The 21,577-nt window shown below is 47.4% G+C and overlaps 1 protein-coding gene across 1 annotated transcript in view; it reads left to right on the forward strand.

The window, feature by feature from the left end:
* The first annotated feature begins 12,288 nt into the window (after positions 1 to 12,288).
* Positions 12,289 to 21,577, forward strand: part of LOC144753953 (E3 ubiquitin-protein ligase TRIM39-like) — a 160,003-nt gene continuing 150,714 nt past the window's right edge. Inside the window, exon 1 of the mRNA XM_078641477.1 lies at positions 12,289 to 12,760. Within this exon, the coding sequence (XP_078497603.1) occupies positions 12,347 to 12,760 (414 nt within the window). The 5' untranslated portion in view covers positions 12,289 to 12,346. The remainder of the gene's footprint in view (positions 12,761 to 21,577) is intronic.

Genomic DNA, 21,577 nt, shown 5'->3' on the forward strand with positions numbered 1-21,577 from the left:
TTTTGATGTAGATTTGTCATCGGCGTAAATATGGTAAGCATCCTGGCTTGTTTTAGGATCAAAGCAAGGGGTACTATGTAGAAGTTGAACAAGGCAGGGGATAGGCCTGACCCTTGGGGAAATCCTTGTTTGACTGGTGCTGCTGGTGATGTGAATTTTCTATTTTGTTTAGGTGGAATCTTTCGCTCAGCTATTATGCAAACCACTGCAGGACAGTGCCGCTGATGCCAGCATTTTGTGAGAGGGTGTTTAGAAGAATGATGTGGTTAATGGCATTAATGGCCATCTTGAGGTCCAGGAGGATTAGGAGGCAGGCGTTGCATTATCAAGGGATCCATGTAAATCATCTGTGACGTTCAGGATTTCAGTCTCTTTACTCAAGCCTTTCCTGAATCTGGATTTAAAAGTATCATGTAAGTTACATTTTTCAGTGTGGTTATTTAGCTGGGAGAGCACACATTTTTCCATGGTTTTCGCAGGGAGAGGGAGGCTGCTTATCAGTCTGTAGTTGTTGAGGCCATTGGGGTTGGTGCCTGACCTTTAGAGGATGGGGTTATTTGGCGAGTTTAAGCGAAGCCAGCATGAGCCCATGAATAGGGAGGAGTTGATGATTTCAGTCCAAGTTGGTGAGATGATGTGTCTGAGATTTTTGACAAGGGAGGAGGGGAAAGAGCCGGAAAGATGTGAGGTCGACTTCAAGAATGATAGTGTTTCGATGACTTCCTTTTTAGAGATGTTTTCAAACTAGGACCATATTGTGTTGTTATTTGGTGTAAGTGATTGGTGATGGTGTTCTGGATCTCTGAAGGGGTGGATTTGGGAGGACTATTATCAGCTGGTGATGAGGCGGGTGGTCTTTGAAAGAGGGGTCAACTGTAGTAGATGGAAAAAGGGTATGAGGGTCCTGTGAAAGTTCAATGTTTGTTATTTTATCTATGATGAATTTAGCAAACTCTTCATTGTTCTTGGTGGAGGTATAAATAGGATGCTGTGGGATAGAGGAGGTATGGTGTTTGATGATATTGAAGAGGTCTTTAGATTTGTTTCTTGAATTATCCAGTTCGTAAAAATTATAATTTTTCTCTGTAGGGGTGTTTTTTGTATTTTGTGTGTTCCACTCAGAGGAGATAGAGATAAGCGAGTAAGGGTATTTTTCTTCAGTTTCTTTCAGCCTGAGTTGTCGTCTTTCCTTGTTAAGGTCTGTGTTGAACCAGAATCTGGAAGGGTTACTTCTTGATTTTTTTAGTTTCAAGTAGGCAATGGTGTCAAGTAGTTCTGTCATTGTGTTAAAGTGGGAGGTGAGGTCATCGGTGGTGGTAAATTCAGGAGGGGGGAGAATTTGGCAGCTGATTAGGGATTCTAGCTCTGGTTGCTGGATTTGGTGTATGTTTCTCTTTCAGTGCTTCGTGTGATGGGTTTGTTTGGGGAGGTGGGGCTGGTTGAGATTGATAAGAATTAGGTGGTACTCGGACCAGTCGATGGGAATGATGGAGTAAAGGGCTGTGCCATTATAGTAGGTGATGGTTGCATCAAGGGTAGATACTTTATTGTAGGTTTGTTCTTTGCAGTGTTAAGTGAGACCTTTTGATTCAAGGAGGGTGGATAGGACTTGTACTGTTATGTTGTTGGCATCATTCAAGTGCAAGTTTAGGTCTCCTGGTATGATGTAAGTAGAATCCTTCATGCTTTTCACCTGTGTAGTGATAGATGGTGTGGCATTTAATGGGGTTGGAATGTTTGGAGGGGAGATCCTATACAAATTGATTAGAAAATACCGGTAAAAAATCAAAAACACCTGAAAAGCTAAAAGTGCAAAATGTCTGACTAGCTGCTGCCTATAGTTTAAAATAAAAGACATACAATTGATGGACGGAATGCAGAACAAATCAAAACATTCACCCCCAGTCAAGAGATCTGGGTTAAATCCATCATTCTTTTGCTCGCCATGCCACCTCAGTTAAGACCTGGCCATATGCAAATAAGTCTTGACCCCGTGCATCATGGAAACAGTCCAGCCCAAACTTCAAAGCTAGGTCCTCTCTGGACCGAAAACAAGCATCTTAGGACCGGTTTCAGAGTTTCACCCCTCTTCAGCCAGGATAGCTTGATTACACTGGCACAGTGAGCCCAGGACCCACGTAAGGCCATACCTGGCGCACTTAGGGCGAGAAAGCAAAAGACACACAATTGATGGACGGAATGCAGAACAAATCAAAACATTCACCCCCAGTCAATAGATCTGGGTTAAATCCATCATTCTTTTGCTCACCATGCCACCCCAGTTTAGACCTGGCCACATGCAAATCAGTCTTGACCCTGTGCCTCATGGGAACAGTCCAGCCCGAACTGCCAAAGCAGGTCCTCCATGGACTGGAAACAAGCACCCTATCACCAGTTTCGGGGTTTCACCTCTCTTCAGCCAGGATAGCTTGATTACAGTGGCACAGTGAGCCCAGGACCCATGTCTGGGCATATCTGGCACACTTAGGGCGAGAAAGCAAAAGACACACAATTGATGGACGGAAAGCAGAACAAATCAAAACATTAACCCCAAATCAAGAGATCTGGGTTAAATCCATCATTCTTTTGTTCACCATGCCAACCCAGTTTAGACCTGGCCACGTGCAAATCAGTCTTGACCCTGTGCCTCATGGGAACAGTCCAGCCCAAACTGCCAAGCCAGGTCCTCCATGGACTGGAAACAAGCATCCTAGGACCAGTTTCGGGGTTTCACCCCTCTTCAGCCACGATAGCTTGATTCCAGTGGCACAGTGAGCCCAGGACCCACGTCTGGGCATACCTGGCACACTTAGGGCGAGAAAGCAAAAGACACACAATTGATGGACGGAATGCAGAACAAATCAAAACATTAACCCCCAGTCAAGAGATCTGGGTTAAATCCATCATCTTTTGCTCACCATGCCACCCCAGCTTGGACCTGGCCTTATACAAATCAGTCTTGACCCTGTGCCTCATGGGAACAGTCCGGCCCGAACTGCCAAGCCAGGTCAAGAGGATTAAGTCCAGTGAGCACAAGGAGATGAGTAAGGATTGTGAGGACCAGTATTAGGGAGACTACAGGTAAGTAGACCAGCACCAGAGTGAGCAAGACTAGGAGAACAGGACCTGAAGGATCACGAGCGGAGAACAAGCAACCAGTGCCAGAAGTATAAGAACTAAGATGACCAATGGGTCCAATCAAGGAGACAAGAATGATCAAGTCCCAGAGTCACAGGAGGATAAAGATCTGTCATACCAGGAGTGAGAGGAGGAACAGGATGACCAGAAAAGGGAGGATCAGGACTTAAAAGATGAGTTAATACAGAAACACAACAATAAAGAGCCGGAGGCCGTTGAATACCAATACCAGGAGAATCATGATTGGATGGAGGAGGACCAGAAAGATTGGGAGATCAGGAGTAGGTAGACCAAGGCCATTAGGACCACACACCGGAGTGAAGAGGATTAGGTGAATTACAGTAGGCACAGGGATAGGAGGACTTGGAGCCAGTAGCAGGACTACCAACTAAAACCGGAGGACAAAAATCTGAGGGTATCAAGACCAGGGTGAGGAAGATGAAGAAGAACAAGGCAACTCCAGATATGAGGACTAAAGGGACCAGAATATAACCAAGATGATTAGACCCAAGAGCTCCAAATAAGAAGGACTAGAAGCACTGGATGCACCACCTGGTTGACCAGGAGGTCAGGGAATAGGGCCACAATTATCAGGATGACCTAGAACATGAGGACTAGGAGTGACAGACCAAGGAAGATCAGTACGAGAAAATGAGTTTGATCATGACAACGGGCAAAAGGGTCAGCAGGAACCAGAAGGGGCAAAAACATGGGTGGTTTGCTTCCTTTTCTATATTTATAGAAAGAACGACCAACCCAGAAGAGCATCTAGGTGCTGAAAAGCAGATGTGGCATGAGCCCAGCGAGGATCTAGAGTTGGTGAAGGGCAAGGTCTTCAGTTTCTAGTGAAATTCAAGAACTGAGAAGGTGTGTCTGATGTGAGAGGTAGGTTGTTTCAAGGTTAGGAGCACGCTAGGAGAAGGACCAATCAGCGGATCTGTGACTGCGTATGCAGGAGATGTGTGCAATTAGGAGTCCAGCTGATTCGAGGTGTCATGTTGGTATGTTGATAATAATGTCAGTGTTGATGTATTTGGGACAGATATTGTGTAAGGCTTTGTACGTGTGGTGAGGATTATGAAGACTGCCTATTTGAGGATGGCGAGCCTCTGAAGGTCATTGAGGTGCAGGGTGATGTGGGTGAGGAGGGTTCTGAGTGTCAGTCTGGCAGCTGAATTTGGTATGGTCTGGAGGCTTCTGGTCAGGTCTGTGTTGATTCCTACGTAGAGTCTGTTGCTGTAGTCCAACTTCCTGAAAATGAGGGCCTGGGTGATGGTTCTGCAGGTATTGCAAGGAAGCTACTTAAAAATCTCTAGAGCATCTTAAGTGTGTGGAAACAGGAGGTGAACACTTGGTTCACTTGGCCTGTAATAGCGAGCTGGTTGTTTACTTTTATTCTGAGGTTTTTTGCATCAGTGGTTTAGTTGGGTATGGGTCCGAGATCAGTAGGCCACCAGGAAGGAGCAGGGTCAAGAAGGACTAGGAACAGGAAACAGTACCAGGGTGACAGTGGGAAAATTATAATTTGGAATAACACTTTGCTGAGATCCAAGACTGGGAGGCATAGAAGGATGTGAAGGAGGTCTGTTAGTTTCTTGGCCATTTATGGTAACATACACCTATTGTAAATGGGTGTTAGGCATACTTCTTATAGTATCATTCTCTTGGCGCTTAATCTTTTGAACCTATTTAAATAGCTGATGGTAAATATGGGCTAAAAACGCAAAGCCTCAAACTCTGATCTGTAATTTGAAGCTAAGCAGTGGGGTTTAAGGCTAAAGAAAGGGTTGGAAGTGTGGTGTTGTCAGCGCAGATCATGCAGGAGTGTCTAGGGGTTGACAGATAGGCACTTAGTGTCAATAGAGAAATCAGAATCCCAAACAAAGCATTCTGAAGGCAAATATGAGTGTGTGAGAGCCATAATAGGTCTTCTGTGGTCATCGAGGAGCAACAGAATACTCTTTGTGTTCTTGGGAAGTGGTAATTGGACTTTTGAGGGACAGCAAGGGTTGGGTAATGGGAGACAGTGGGAGGTGAAAATTTGCAAATGTCAGTGTGAAAGGGCAATATAATAGATGATAGGGTACTGGAAGGAAGACTGTCTGCCAAGATTAGCAAAGAGGATCTATGTCAAGTGGCTATATGGGGCAGCTAAGGATAGGCCAAAGTGATAGCTTCAGAGAGTGAGCTGAGGGGCTCATTGGGCCAAAAGAGGTGGCACTGAAATATAAGTATGGGGATATTCTAAGCACTTTTATATAGCCTCTGAGTGCCAATAAAAAGTGGGGACCTTGTTTTTTTAGGGTAAGGTGAAAGGGTGTGGTGCTGACATATTTTGCCAATAGTATAAACAGCATTCACAAAGAGAAGAATATGGGTTCTTTGCGATGAGGGTGACAGAAGTAAACTCAATACCTGCAGAAAGTCAGACAATCTTAGTTGCATAAAGTTCTGCTTTAGCCACACTCCCAGACTCTTGCACTGATATTCCATGCATGTGTGTCAAATGTATTTATCTGTGGTGCATCTGTAGTGCATGTGCAGTAGTAAGACTCCAAGTGTGACGAGAGTCTGAGTGCTGGGACCAATGGAATGCATTATGGATGGCCCCAGGTTTAGCATGTCACAAGATGGAGGGTGAATACAGGTTCCCCAGACAATTAAATCCTAGATACTGCATCACTGTGGCAGCAGGGTGGAAGCCCAGACACAGAAGTGAGGGGAGGTGGAGACATGGCTACCCTTAGAAATGCAATGCAGTCCTCATTAGCAAAGGGATGCTGATTAGTTCCTCCTGAGCACTGCATTGTAGTGGGATTGAGAGTGATGAGTGTGTGGGCAGTTTCTTTTGTAAAAGGAGGTTTCTAAGATTTGCCTGTCTTTCTGGCTCTCCGTGATTACTGTTTCAAGAAGGCTGATTATAGTCAGGCGCCGAGATAGCATACTTCATTGAGCCCTTGTTTTGGATACTACTGCTTGAAGCTAGCATCACTACTTCCTGCTGTGAGAGTCATCACCTTGCACAAGGCAATGTCTGAGCTTCAGTTAGAAAATAACCTCTGGAAGAGAACATCCCAAAACAGTCCTGAATCCACTTCCCCTTTCTGGAAAGTGAGAATAAAACATAAAATAATAGCTCAGAAAAACACAAGAATAAAGGAAATAAAAAGTCTCAATGTATTCATAGTGTCTTAATTCACACAATATTCATCCTAAAGTCTATGAATAATATAGCTGTCGGGCTTCTTCCACTCCTGTCTAGGCTTGCAGCAGGGGTACAGCACTGCCAGCATAAAGCAACACACTCTAGTTGACACGCTGGCAATCTTCCGCCCTCATTCACTTACCTTCCAGGTTCACCTTATGATGCGTTCGTCAACTCCAGCGGGCTGCAGTGCAGCGGATATTCTGGGATCTTGCTAAGGGTCCTTCTCGACATCTACTCCGTTCCTGATACTATTTCTAGAACCACATGCAAAATAAGGACAAAAACCATTTTAAAACTCACACGTCTTCAGTTAACATAGGCGGTAATGCACTTGGTGCCATTACACTGAATGCTATGTTACATATGATTATACTTATATGATAGGTGCTTTTGGCTGTCGGAGAGCCCGTTCTTTTTCTAGTACTTTGATTCTGATGGTATATGAGAAAGACAGATATCGTTTGAGGTCTCAGTTTCCGCAGTATTAAGAATCATGTATTTTAAAGTCCAGAAAGAACCCTCCTCATTTTTGTGTTAGTTCTTGTTTATGTGCCTAGAGAGAAAATACAAGAAGGCACTGTGCATACTCTTCCAGAATTTGGATTTACTGCATTGTCGGGCCTTACATTAACACTTGTCACAGAAAGCATTTCAGTCAATCAATATTTCCTTTATGCGGTAAATAAAATAACCATAAAATCAAGTTCATATGAATACAAACAGTAGAAACAAACAAATAATACTATTGCTTTATGAGAAACAGGGAACACATTGAACAGTTAATCAGGTCTCGGTTCCCTTGATACCCAGACAGCCGTAAAAAAGACAAAGCAGTAAAAGTGACCTGAGCAGTGGGTAGCATCTGTAAATACATTTAGGTATGCTTTTCTCTTACCAGTCTCTCTAGATACTCTGTTGTGCTCCTTAAACATATGCCTTCTCTTTCTATTCCATAGATTGCATACCACTCCTGTGTATGCAGTCATTTAAATAAGGTTACTTTTATGGGTATATATATATATGGCTCTGTTGTATGATACCTGATTGACCCGACACACACTGTTGTCCCTATTCTCTTCTTTGTATACAGGAGACAATATGAGACTTTTGGGGCACGACACACCTCCCTGCACTGACTCCGTGGGACCTGTGTTTTTTCTCTTCCCTTCCCCTCTTCCTCATTTCAGCTCAACTAGCTTTAGCATTGTTAGACAGTCTTGGTGGACAGAGGACGTTGGGACCTTACTTCACTATCTTCTTATCGCTCCAGCGGAAAAACAGGTGAGAACTGACAGAACGAGAAGCTCACGTATAATTTCCGATTGATCGATACGGAAAAACACCAGATTACCCTTGCAGAGTTTGCATGATAGGGATCTTACAGAAGGAAACTCAAGCCCTTACTCTTATAGTAGAAACTATGCAGCAGAGTAGTATTTCTGATCCAACGACCGGGACAAGTCGCGGGGCTTCTGGAAACCTGTTTTATCCGGCCTCTTCCTCTGGGACAGGCACTGCAGTTATTCACGTTACTACCCTTCCTGCCATTCAATTGCCACCTCCTGAGCGGTTTACAAGAGATCCACAAAATTTGCTACTTCATTAATCAGTGCCAGTTTCACTTTATGTCCAAGGCCTTGGGGCTTTCCCATGGAACAGGCTGAGGTAGCATTTATCCTGTAGTCCTTATATGGAACTGTAGCTACATGGTCTATTCCTCTGGTTGGACATAAAGACCCTTTGTTATATGATTACCCTGCCTTTAAAAATGAGGTGAGAAGACCTTTTGACTGACATTCTTATATGCAATCTGTAGACACAGAATTATTGAACCTGAAGCAAGGTAAATACCTCATGTCTTATATATCCAGTTTCAACAGACTTGTCTTTGCCAGAAGCAAAAACGGTGCTTTATTCTGTAGAGGACTAAAAGACGTCCTAAACAATTTATTAGCTCAGGTCATAGACCCACCAGAATCCTGTAGTGCTCTCATTGACCTAGTAATAAAATTGGACCATTGATTAAGTGAGAGACATAGAGAGAAAGGGTGTCCAGGTAATAGGGTATTGCCATATAAAGAGAAAAGAACAGAGCATAAAAAACTACAGAAGAGTCCGAACAAATGCAAACTGGTAGTGTTTGAGGTCATTTTAGTGAAAAAGAAGATCAGAGAAGCAAAGATATGAAGCTATGATTATATTGTGGAAAACAGGGACATTTTCTACGGGATTGTATTTTGAAACCTAAGAAAAGAGGAGACTCAGAAAACTAAAGCGCCTGAGACCTGTTGAAACAAGCTCTTCTGGTAGTTCTGGAATAATAGACTCACAAACCATAGAATAAGACACATCATTCTCTCATCATCACAATTTCTTTGTGAGCACCCACGTCACATGGCGTGAGCATTCAACATAAGTAATAGCAGGATTTGGCAGAAGGTAAAAAAAAACTTCTACTCTTCCTCCCCATTAACCATATGATTGTCGTATTGATTTAGATACTGGGGCACATATTCCCTGGAGTAGGATCTATGAGCTGAACAAAAAAGAAAACATTTACCTTTGGGAATACTTGGATGAAATGCTTCAAATTGGGTTTATTAGATCCTCTTGCTCTTAAGCTTCCTCTCCTCTTTCTTTATCCCAAAAAGGGAGGGCGTCTTTGGTGCTACGTTGACTATAGATCCATTAACCTCATTGCTGCTTGAGAGTTTCCCCTGCTGTGCTGGACAGCAATAAAAACGGGGGTGGTCATGACGAGCTCACCTCGTCATAAGCACAGGAGCACTGTGCTGCATGACAAGCTGACCTCGTCATGAGCATGGAAGGGGTTAATGTCATTACTATAAAAAACAGATACCCTTTGCCATTTATTTAGACCCTGTTTTATCAAGAAAAACATGCCAACATCTTTACCAAACTAGATCTAAGAGTGGCATACCATTTGGTGCAAGTACAGTATGAGTACAGTATGGTGACGAATGGAAAACTCCAAGAACAGGCCACTGGGACTCGCAGCATTTCAAATATATATGTTCTCCTCTGTGCTAATCTGCATCAAGTCAGTTTATGTTGTGTAAGCCGTTTAGGTTCACTGGTGTTTGTCGAGCACTGCTTATTGGGGACTGCTTTGTCTCCAGGGTCCCAGCCACGCCTTACATCAAAGCCTAATTGAGCAGAAAATATGTGCTAATGTTCACATCAGTGCTAAATTATATAAGTATGCTTGTGTTTATGTTTGCTCATGTTTATAGGGGAGGGGGAGGGAGGGGATCTCCCCCGAGGAAAGTTTTGAAAATTGTTGTATTTTGGTGCAAGTTTCTGCAATATTTCTGCGATAAGTGGACAAAAAACTTCGAATTCTAATACTGGCATCAGCCTGCCTCCCTCCCTTTAGTCAGGATGTGGTGTTGCAGCCAGGGCTGGAGACTTAGGAACTGGGGAACCAGGCTTAATTCTCAGTGTGAATATCCTGCGATTCTGGGCAAATCACTTAATCTCACATCTGCCCATAAAAAATCATTAATGAATGAGACTTTGTGTAATGTAATTGCTGCCCATGAAAGAGTAAAATTATTGCGAGTCAACTTTGCACCATATAAAAACTGTACAAAGAGGTTAAAAACAAAGCCTTAACATAATGAAAGACACATATATACCCATTTAGTGGCTGATTTGTACAAAGTTGAGCCAGAAAATATTGCTAAATCACAGCTATCCCACTAACATTTTGTGATCTTAGGCGAATAATGTATTTCACCAAAACTCAATTTCCTTCATTATGACAAATGAAAGCACTTTTAAATGTGTGAGTTCAAAATATCAGTTGTACAAAAGGTGTGGCTAAAAAAAAAATATATATATTCTGTACGTTTCCCCAGCAAGTAGCTACCTATAAAATACCAAGGAACTTAACTTTAACTAAATTAACTTTAAAAGTTAGTACTCCACGGCAAACACACTATAGTACATTATGAGAGTCTGTTAACACACTGCAGAGGTATGTGTATAACCAGATAGACACAGAAATAATTTGGGTTGGTGCAGTGCAGAATATTAACTTCTGTATTTTGAGTGGTATGAAGTCACAGCCTGTGACAGAAAGCACAGTGAATATGCAAGTCATTATTTTAAAATTGCATTACACACAGTAAGATAGATTGCTACAAAATGCGCAAAATGTCTTACGTTGAAATGGTGCTTCCAAAATATAGATTTAAGTGATGCCGAGACTATACTTAATGCATTTTTTTTAACATAACTGTCCCTTCTAATGGGAATCCGTTAGTAGTTGCTTTGCAAAAGACTGGAGCAGGGAAAAGGACTGGAGGATCAGGATGGTGGGGGGTTGGGAAGAGACAGGCAGTTTATTATTGGCCCTCTTTCCTCCATGGAACTGGGGGGCTAAAAGTCTCCGCTTTTCTCCTTTGCCTGCCAGATATCAATTCATGCATCCAACAGGGAGACTTTGAAAGAGCGAAACCATGTTCGAATCCCAGTATCAGCTTAACATCCTGTGACTCTGGGCTAACCACTTAATGCACCTGAGCTTAGAAAGAAATGAATCTGACCTACTGTGATGTTGTCTGTTGCTCATGTAAAGTGCTCCAACACCTTTAGTATGTGCTGTACAAAACTGTATGTATGTAAGGAAAGTGACACCATTTTTTTCTTTTGTATTTACACACTAGCATCATTACATTTGTCAGAACGTACCTGTTATGCTAGCAGCAAGTAAAACAAAAATAGGAATCCACCTTTCACCAGTCTCTGAGAACTGGAGGGCCTCTCCTAAGTACTGTAAAAATACTTTGAATATCTAAAAAGCCAACAGGGAGTGTAAAGGGCTAAAGAATGAAGAGGGCTATCACTGGACCTTAGGGTGAGAAATATTCCCCGAGCACCTGAGAGAGCAGTAACCTCCGGGGACCTCTCTGTCGGCAGGAGCATCACGAATCCGAGTGTGAGTAAAAGCCTAATTGGAACCATCAGCGGAAATGAGCTTAAGGATTTCAAGGGTAACTGTGTGCTTTGGGAACAAACTGATATAACCGAGAACCTTGAGGGGTTAGTGAGTGACAGCTTTTATATTTTGCTCGCTATCCCAAACTGGTCCCTGAGGGTGTAGAGAAGTCTCAAGACCTAAGAGTGAGTATGGTTCTTTGGAGACCTGCGGGTCTATTGTATGGAAGGACCTTTAAGGCTGAAAGGAAGCCTGATGGACTGGTGGCAGACAGTACATTCAGGGAGCTGAGGCTGAGCTTGGGTAGTGTGGTCTAAGGTTGAGATGCAAATTCGTGGCCCTCAGGGTGAGAACGAGCTGTATAGCCCTGAAGCTGAGCGCCAGAAATATCTGTGGGTGTGTTGCGGTGGAATCATTTTGTTTACAGTTTTGACAAGGGTTACTCAGCCTATAAACTTTAAAATACCTTTATTACTGCAAATGTTTACAAACATTAGCGCTATGATTTTAAACACGCAACGTTTTGCGTAGGGTTGCAAACTGTGAATGTTGGTCACTTTTGGTGGACTGCTTGGGCCGAATTATGGCCCCATTAGAACCCTGGTTACCGCGTTTAAGGAAAGAGCACCAGTACTTCCGCAGGATCAGCAGCCAGTGTAATGTGCAAAATCCTAAGGCCAGCAGAAACAGGAGGGTGGGAGAGAAAAAGTCTGAGGGACCCGCGACAAGGATTCCAGGTCTAACAGCGATAAACATGGTAAATTAGAAAAACTGAATGGTTGTGCATTGTTTTTAGCTAAGTTCTTGAGCAAATTTAGCTGATCCTGAGCGAACAGGGAATTAAAATTGATGCAATGCAATTCTTCACTATTTGAAACTGCACTGCTATCTAGCTGAATTTAAATCATTCTGAATAATGCGCAGGTTAAAGTACTGAGATAAGACATCATGTTTATAACAGTGCCACTCCCGCACCCTTGACAGGCTCAGCAAACAGAGCGAGGTGAACTGAAGTCACCCGCGCACAGGGCAGCACCATGGCGGCCGCGCACCTGGAGGAGATCGTCCATGAAGGCGCCACATGCTCCATCTGCTTGGATTTCTTCACGGAGCCGGTGACCACGGGATGCGGCCACAACTTCTGCCATCCATGTATCTCAAAGAACGTGGCGGACCCGTCTGCGAACTTCTCGTGCCCGCAGTGCAAGCGGACCTCCGGCCAGGCGACGCTGAGGGCCAACGTGCAGCTGGGCACCATGGCGGACCGGCTGAAGCGCCTCAGCCTGCAGCGGGGCCCCGAGGGCGGCCACTTCCGCTGCCACAAGCACGACGAGCGGCTGAAGGTCTTCTGCAGGGACGACCAGCGGGCGATCTGCGTGGTGTGCAGCCTGTCCCGCGAGCACAGCTCCCACACGGCGGTGCCCGTGGAGGAAGCGGCGCAGGAGTTCAAGGTACACCGCAGCTTGCACGCGTGCTGCTGTTGTTGACAAAATGAATATGCTCACCCAGCTTGCCATAGACACTTCGTTTACACATTTAGATTTTTAAAAAAGTAGTCATTTATACTTTGGTTGAGATGCAGGGCAAAGCTGCTGTATTACTTAACCTAGCATGTGTTAGGGTCTTGCATTCCTAACATTCAATTTTAATTTATATATATACATTTTTCCAGCAATTCACGGGCTAACCTGCAGCCGGCTGCAGGCAGAGTAAAATGTCTCTTTCTCGGTCGCAGTCTTTGTGTAGTGCTGTTCTTATCACCATGTTTACCGGCGAACACACCTTCTGGTAAGTGTACTTTCACGTGAGTCATCTGCTGCCCTGCATTCCTGTAGCGAGTGACGCTTGAAGTAATAGCTTCCCATTGTACATTGTAACATCGCTGGTACCTGCCGCTTTCAGTCCCAGCTGTTGGAACCGTTCCACGAGGCTTTGAGAGGCATGGTGGCTCAGGACCGCTGGCTTTATGAAGGGGACACGTCCCAAGTAGTTGGTTGGGCTCGTGCTATCCCTAGCTACTTCTGTCTGAAAGCAAACACTAGCAAGAGCTAGGAAGCCCTAGCAAACACTAGCAAGCGCTGGCGAGCACTTTCTTTACGTCCATCATCCCAATGTAAAGCGACACTGGCCAATAAACCTTTCTGGGACCATTGCCTAGGAAATGAGGACCCGAGCAAATGTTCCAGCCACAAATTGGGATTACACCCACTGAACCCATCTTTTAAGCCATTTTGTTGCACGAAGTTGTTTAAACACTTCTGATTTCATTCACTGAAGTCCAGCTATGGGATTTGTTTTGTGATGTGCACGGGTAAACCCAACTACTATACTCCAGTTAGTGGATTTGAGGGTATATTTTTTGTGTCAGCTATGAGCCATGATCGGAGTTTCGATATTTATAAAACTAATAACAGTTATCGCAACATCCAAAAGGGAAACCAGGGACAACACTAAACAAATAGCCAGGTTTTCTGATGTTTTTTTTAAAATTCAGATGATTTGAGTCTGGATGCAAAGAAAGGGACAGAGCATTTCAACATTTGGGACCCACAGATCTTCCACACACGAATGTGTTTAATTTGCAGAACAATCTTCAAGGGGACCTCTGATAATCTTGAGGGCTCTGCCAGGAATATGCCTGTCTAACATTGCTTCCATCAGTTGATGCTCCTACTTGTATAAGACTTTATATAAATACACTGCGTCTTGAATTTGATGCAGGCTTCAACGCGGGTAGAATTACTCAAGTTTTTCATGACTTCAGAGTTAACAGCAACATGAAGATGTTGAGTTATTTGACCCCATTGCCCCTACTACTGAGTGGGTGAAAGTGACAGCTGTCACCATTGCCATACTGGAAATCACAATCCGCCCAGGCACACATTTTCAAACCAGCCCCACACAGAAAGAGGCTTCTACTGCAATGGGACCATCAGGCATGGTTGGGTCATAGCGGTCCATTCAGGTCTGAAAGTAGTCTTCAGAGCCAGGATCCCACCATATGGAAACCAACATGCCAAGATGGCCTGCATGCCCAGTTCGGACATAGCTGTCCCATTCCACCTTTTGGCTCCTTCAGAGGGAATCAGGTGTTGTCAACTGTCTCTTGGAACCAATCACTCAGTATTTGTAGAGTACACACTGCCACCCCTAAGAATATATGGGCGCTGAGGTGCCGTCTCTGTCGAAAAGCCAGGTCTTGAGCCTCCACCATGGACAGGACTGAACGGAGGTGGAGGGGTAGGGTATTCCAGATCTTGATGGCGATGTAGGAGAAGGAGCCACCCCGATGCGCCTGCGATGGATGCAGAGTTTGTGTGCAAGTGCGGCAGAGTTTAGATGACTTGCAGGCAGGTGGACGTTCAGTTGATGGTTCATGCAGGCTGCTTGAGAATCTTGAAATGCAAAACAACAGTTGATGGACAGAATGCAGAACAATGTCATTCATTCACCCCAGTACAGAGATACCCCCGCGCCGCACGGCCACCAGCTGCTGCGTGTGCCCCCGCCTGCTGATTCTGCCTGCCTCGCAGTGCCTTCCCGCCCTCGGGTCCGCCCTCTGGCCACGCCCCCCGCCAGCTGCTCCCTCCGCGTTGTGCTCCTTGCCTGCCTACTGTATTATTTTGCTGTTTATTTTTCACTGTGCCCTGATTCTTTGCTTTTGTCCCCGGGCTGCCCCTGGTTTCCCCCCCATTGTGCTGCCGTCCCCTGCACCCGCTGCCGACTTCCCGCCGCCGGGGAGTGTAGCCACGCCCCCTTCCTCCCCGCTCCCGCCTCCCAGCTGCCCCTCCCTCCCTGCACTTCGCCATAAATGGCGACCGTGCGCACGCGCAGCGGTAACGCGCAGCGGTAACGCGCTGCGGGCGCGCCGATTGTGCGCCGAAGGCGCGCGAAAGGTAAGCCCGTCTGCGCCCGTCCGCGACCGGACCGCGCCCAGCGCCAGGACCCCTGGCTCCCGCAGACCCCAGCCCACCCGCCGGACGTACGACGCCGCCACCCTCAACGCACTCAACAGCGGCCGACTCCCGGGATGCTACCGAGCCAAACCGAGACGAACCCACGGTCCCTTCAGCTGTCGCGCCTGCAAGTTCTCCTGCAACCGAACCTGCCCCGCTCCAGCACCCGCCAAGCCGAACACCTGCAGCAACCACCTCAAGTGCATCCTACTCAACACCCGCTCCGTCGACAAACACACCATCGAACTCTGGAACCTCCTCGACACCACGGCTCCTGACGTCGCCTTCCTCACGGAAACCTGGATGAACAACTCCTCAGCGCCCGACATCGCCATCGCCATCCCAGAGGGCTACAAGATCACCCGAAGAGACCGCGGCAACCAGACTGGAGGAGGCATCGCCATCATCTACAGGGACACCATCCGCATCACGACCGACACCGACGACACCCTGAAAACCGCCGAACACCTGCACTTCCAGATCCACACGGACCCAAAAACCACCCTCAGAGGCACCCTCATCTACCGACCCCCGGGACCACGCACACAATTCAGCGAAGACATCGTCGACTTCATCTGTCCGCATGCCCTCCCCTCCGCTGACTACATCCTCCTGGGGGACATCAACTTCCACCTGGAGAACAACAACGACCGCAACACCACCACCCTGCTTGACAACCTCGCCAACCTCGGACTCAAGCAGCTGGTGACCACCCCCACCCACCTCGCCGGACACACACTCGACGCTGTTTTCTCATCCAGCAAGGACATCACCTTCAGCCACGCCACCGGACTCCACTGGACGGACCACAGCTGTGTCCACTTCAGCTTCAGAAGGACTACGATCCACCACCACCAGCAACAGGTTGCTCGAAGAAACTGGAACAAGATCCCGGCAGGCCAGCTCGCCGCTTCCCTGAGCCATCACCCTCCCGCCAGCTCAGCGAACCCCAGCCAGGCCGCCGACAACCTCACGAAGTGGATCAGCAACTGCGCAGACGACCTCGCCCCACTGAGGACCCCGCCTAGCAGACCCGGCAGCAAGAAGGCCCCATGGTTCACCGACGAACTCAAGAGCTCCAAGAAGAACTGCCGAGCCCTCGAGAAAGCTTGGAGAAGGGAGCCAACACCGGACAACATGACCACCCTCAAGCTCGCCACCCGGAAGCACCATCAACTGATCCACGCAACCAAGAAAACAGCATTCAAGGACCGGCTGGACAACAACGCACACAACTGCAAGGAACTCTTCAACATCGTGAAAGAGCTCTCCAACCCCAACGCCGGAAACAACGACATCACCCCTTCGCAAGACCTCTGCAACTCCCTCGCCTCCTACTTCCACAACAAGATCGCTGACATACACAACAGCTTCAGCCCACAAACAACGCTCCCTACGACCGCACCAACGCCCCCCACCACCACCCTCAGGGCCTGGACCCAGATCAACACAGAAGACACCATCTGCACGATGAACTCTATCCACTCTGGATCTCCGACCGACCCCTGCCCCCACCACGTCTTCAACAAGGCCGACGCTGTCATCGCACCCCACCTGCGGGACATCATCAACACCTCCTTCGACACAGCCACCTTCCCTGAGAGCTGGAAGCACGCCGAACTCAGCGCTCTACTAAAGAAACCAACAGCGGACCCCACCGAACTCAAGAATTACCGCCCCATCTCGCTCCTCCCGTTCCCAGCCAAAGTCATCGAGAAGACCGTCAACAAGCAGCTGGCCGCCTTCCTCGAGACGAATGGATCCCTCGACCCCTCACAGTCTGGCTTCCGAGCCAAGCACAGCACCGAGACCGCCCTCATCGCTGCCACCGATGACATCCAAGCCCTGCTGGACAACGGTGAAACAGTGGCCCTCATCCTCCTAGACCTCTCCGCGGCGTTCGACACTGTTTGCCACCGCACCCGAGTGCAGCGCCTCAGCAACATCGGAATCCAGGAGAAGGCACTGGAGTGGATCATCTCCTTCCTCGCTGGAAGGACACAGAGAGTCCGCCTACCACCGTTCAGATCTGCAGCCACGGAAGTCATCTGCGGCGTTCCTCAGGGCTCCTTGCTCAGCCCCACCCTCTTCAACGTCTACATGAGCCCCCTGGCGGCCATCGCACGCCAGCACAACCTCAACATCATCTCCTACGCCGACGACACCCAGCTGATCCTCTCCCTGACCAACGACCCCGCCGCCACCAGAACCAACCTCCACGAAGGGATGAAAGACGTAGCCGAGTGGATGATGACCAGCCGCCTGAAACTGAACTCAGACAAGACGGAAGTCCTCATCCTGGGCTCCTCGCCCTCCGCCTGGGACGACCCTGGTGGCCCCCCGCCCTGGGCACCGCACCCAAACCGACAGACCACGCACGCAACCTGGGCTTCATCCTGGACTCCTCCCTCTCCATGACCAGACAAGTCAATGCCGTCTCCGCGTCCTGTTTCAACATCCTGCGCATGCTACGGAAGATCTTCAGGTGGATCCCCACCGAGACCAGGAAGACGGTCACCCAGGCCCTCGTCACCAGCCGACTAGACTACGGCAACGCCCTCTACGCCGGAACCACCGCCAAGCTCCAGAAGAGACTCCAGCGGATCCAGAACGCCTCAGCCAGACTCATCCTCGACATCCCCCGACGCAGCCACATCTCCGGACACCTGAGAGACCTGCACTGGCTCCCCGTCAACAAGAGAATCACCTTCCGTCTCCTCACCCACGCACACAAAGCCTTACACGACCAAGGCCCGAGCTACCTCAACAACCGCCTCAAATTCTACGCTCCCAAATGCCACCTCCGATCGACCAACCACACCCTCGCCGCCGTCCCCCGCATCCGAAGAGCGACAACAGGAGGAAGGTCCTCCTACCTGGCCGCCAAGACCTGGAACACCCTCCCTACCGACCTCCGCCTGACCCAAGACCACCTCTTCTTCAGGAAGAAGCTCAAGACCTGGCTGTTCGAGCAGTAGCAGCACCCCCCCCCCCAAGCGCCTTGAGACCCTCTGGGTGAGTAGTGCGCTCTATAAATGCCTTGATTGATTGATTGATTGGGCCTAAATCCATCGTTTTTTGCACTCCACACCACCCCAGTTCAGACATGTCCATATGCAAATCAGCCTTGACCCTGTGCCTCATGGGAACAGTCCAGCCCGAACTGCCAAGCCATGTCTTTCCAGGACCGGAATCAAGTATCTTAGGACCGGTTTCTGGCTATCAGCCGTCTTCAGCCAGGATAGCTTGACTCCAGTGGTGTGGAGAGCATGGGACTCATGTCTGAGCATACCCATCCCACTCGGTGTGACAAATGCAAAACAACAGTTGATGGACAGAATGCAGAACAATGTCATACATTCACCCCAGTACAGAGATCTGGGTCTAAATCCATCGTTTTTTTGCACTCCACACCACCCCAGTTCATACATGGCCATATGCAAATCAGCCTTGACCCTGTGCCTCATGGGAACAGCCCAGCCTGAACTGCCAAGCCATGTTTTTCCTGGACCGGAATCAAGCATCTTAGGACCGGTTTCTGGCTATCAGCCGTCTTCAGCCAGGATAGCTTGATTCCAGTGGTGTGGAGAGCATGGGATTCACGTTTGAGCATACCCATCCCAAGGCGAGGGGTTTGGCAAACGTCTCAGACATTTTCCATTTATTTTGCATAGTTAATTAAAACCATTGCAATACAAACGAATTTCGGTTAAAAGCAGAAATGTACGTACATAAAACTACTTTCATCACATTACTTGTATTTATAAATTACTAGCAGCCCGTCCCGACATTGTCCGGGAGCAATTAGAGTTCAGGGCCCCCGCCCGCCCCGACGTTGTCCGTGGGTCCCCCGCAGCCGTCCTCCATATACTGCAGTATTATATCTCTATGTTTACTTTGTACGCTTTTGTAGCAGCCCGTCCCGACGTTGTCCGGGAGCAATTAGGCTTCAGGGCCCCCGCCCGCCCCGACGTTGTTCGTGGGTCCCCCGGAGCCTTCCTCCATATATTGCAGTATTATACCTCTATGTTTACTTTGTAAGCTTTTGTAACCTGCACACGTAACTTTTTCCTCCTGTAATGCACCGTTTGGCTCACTTTTTTAATGCTCCGTTTACTTCCTCTTGCTACCTACACACGTCACTTTTTTCTCCTATACGTCTATGTTTACTTTCTACGCTTTTGTAACCTGCACACGTAACTTTTTCCTCCTGTAATGCGCCATTTGGCTCACTTTTGTAATGCTCCGTTTGCTTCCTCTTGCTCACGATGTACGCTTTTGTAACCTGCACACGTAACTTTTTCCTCCAGTAATGCACCGTTTGGCTCACTTTTGTAATGCTCCGTTTGCTTCCTCTTGCTCACGATTTTAATTTTTGTTGAATTTTTCCGCCGCTCACCACTCCTAAATAAATAAATAAATAACCTACCTCATCCGCCGCTCACTGCTCCTCCCCGCCTCTCCGTCGCTCCTCACCGCCTGTCCGCCGCTCCTCACCGCTCCTCCCCGCGCCATGTCCGCCGGTCCTCCTCGCGCTCCTGGACGCCGCTCCTCCCTGCGCTCCTCACGTCGGGCACCGACGTCGCGGCCGGCGCTTCTTCCAAGGGACTACTTTTTTTCGGTAAATTTTTTAAATAACATATATTTATTACGTTTATATAGCCTATGTCCATCTGCACACCCTGCTCGATTACAACGATGTATCAGGTGTGTGGATTGGCGCTGTGGTTCCCGAGTTTACCCGCCTCAAAGGTTCAAAGTTCTTCCTTTATAATAGTAGTATAGATTTCTAAAAACATTGCACTACTTCAGCAAGTAAAGCGTCTGGCTATGTGTGCACTTTTTTTCCCCAGCTAGGTAGTTTTTGACTAAATATGCTGTCCACTGCTTGGGGCAATAACTGCGACATCTATAATGTCCCGCAAGTCAGTTCTAGTTCGCTAGGGGGTAATCCTTATTCCAGTTATTTCTTCCTTTCTCTGGTTATGCCCTAGTTTGGTAAGGAGAAGTTTGACTCCGGAAACAGAGTTCAGCTGTGCATGTGAAAACGATGAATATAGAGGCGTTCTTCTCACCTCCTCCTTGCGATCTTGCTTATCTTTCATGCAGCTAGCTTCTTTTATAGCTGCATTACTGGCACTTTCTGCTCGCATAACCTCAGGTACTTTACTAGACGACAGTTCAGCTGTGGATCGGTAGATGCGAAGCATGCCAGTGCTGCTTGCCGCCTGTTGAGAACCCCTCGTAAATTGAATTGTTGTTTTAGTAGTTGCTTCCGTTATTTTAAAAGTTCTTTACAGGAGTATAGTATATTCAACAGGTCTTCTGTTGCTGATCCGCATAAGCGGTACGGAGAGCCCACTTTCTCCCTTAGCCAGGGTGGTAAGTGCTGTATGCAGGGTAACAGACTAAGCCTATATTTCATGAAACTGATTTTTTATGTTTTTTGCACAGCCCAGGTTGAAGTAGTTTTGCACTGTAGGCTTTACATAGGTGTTCAAAGTCATCCATGCATGGAACCGTTTTGATAAAGAAGCCTTGTCCTCCAGCCATGAAAGATGTTTCACTGTCTCCCACACCAGTTTTCTAAAGGTGGTGGTTGTTGTAGGTGTTTCCCAAAGCTGGTTTTGCCCCATATTGTGTAAGCTGCTATTGAGATACTCCGTGGCAGGGGTTGCAGTTTGTAGTTGTATCTCCTTCCATAACTGTTCATGCAGAGTTCCCTGGGGGGCTTTCTGCACTTTGTCCCAGGTGATGGTGTAAGCCCCTTGTCTTGCAATTGATTGTTTCTGTATTCCAAACTCGAGTCTGATTTGTGCAGGCAAGGTGTATTTAGGTAGCCCGAAGATGACCCTGTATGCAGTTGTTACTGTGGCATAAAGTATTTTGGCATCTCTTCCTTTCTGTGCCTCGCTGCCTTAGGTGATTGTTGGTAGTAACTTTGCGTGGGCCACCTGTACAAAGGGCAGAATCGATGGTCTGTTTAGCTTGATGTTTGAAGTTTTTAAGGAGCTAGCCAGCGCTAGGCCTTTGTGCCTAATGCTGTGCTTCTGAGCCAAAAATCGCCACCTTTGTCTAGCTTCACTCCCAGGTACATGTATTCCCTTGGGGCCTCAATTCTGTTCCCTCCGCAGAACCAAGCGGCTGGTTGTCTCCTTTTTTTGCCGACCCTCATGGTTCTTGTTTTATCCAGATTTATCAATAAATTATTTGCTTTGGAGAAATCATGTGTAGCATTTAAAAGGTGTTGGAGCCCTACTTTTGTTTGGCTGTGTTGAAAATTAGTGCTGTTTGGTGAACATTATCTGCGCC

The sequence above is a fragment of the Lissotriton helveticus genome, chromosome 5_1 (genome assembly GCF_964261635.1).
Source record: "Lissotriton helveticus chromosome 5_1, aLisHel1.1, whole genome shotgun sequence".
NCBI classification, from domain to species: domain Eukaryota; kingdom Metazoa; phylum Chordata; class Amphibia; order Caudata; family Salamandridae; genus Lissotriton; species Lissotriton helveticus.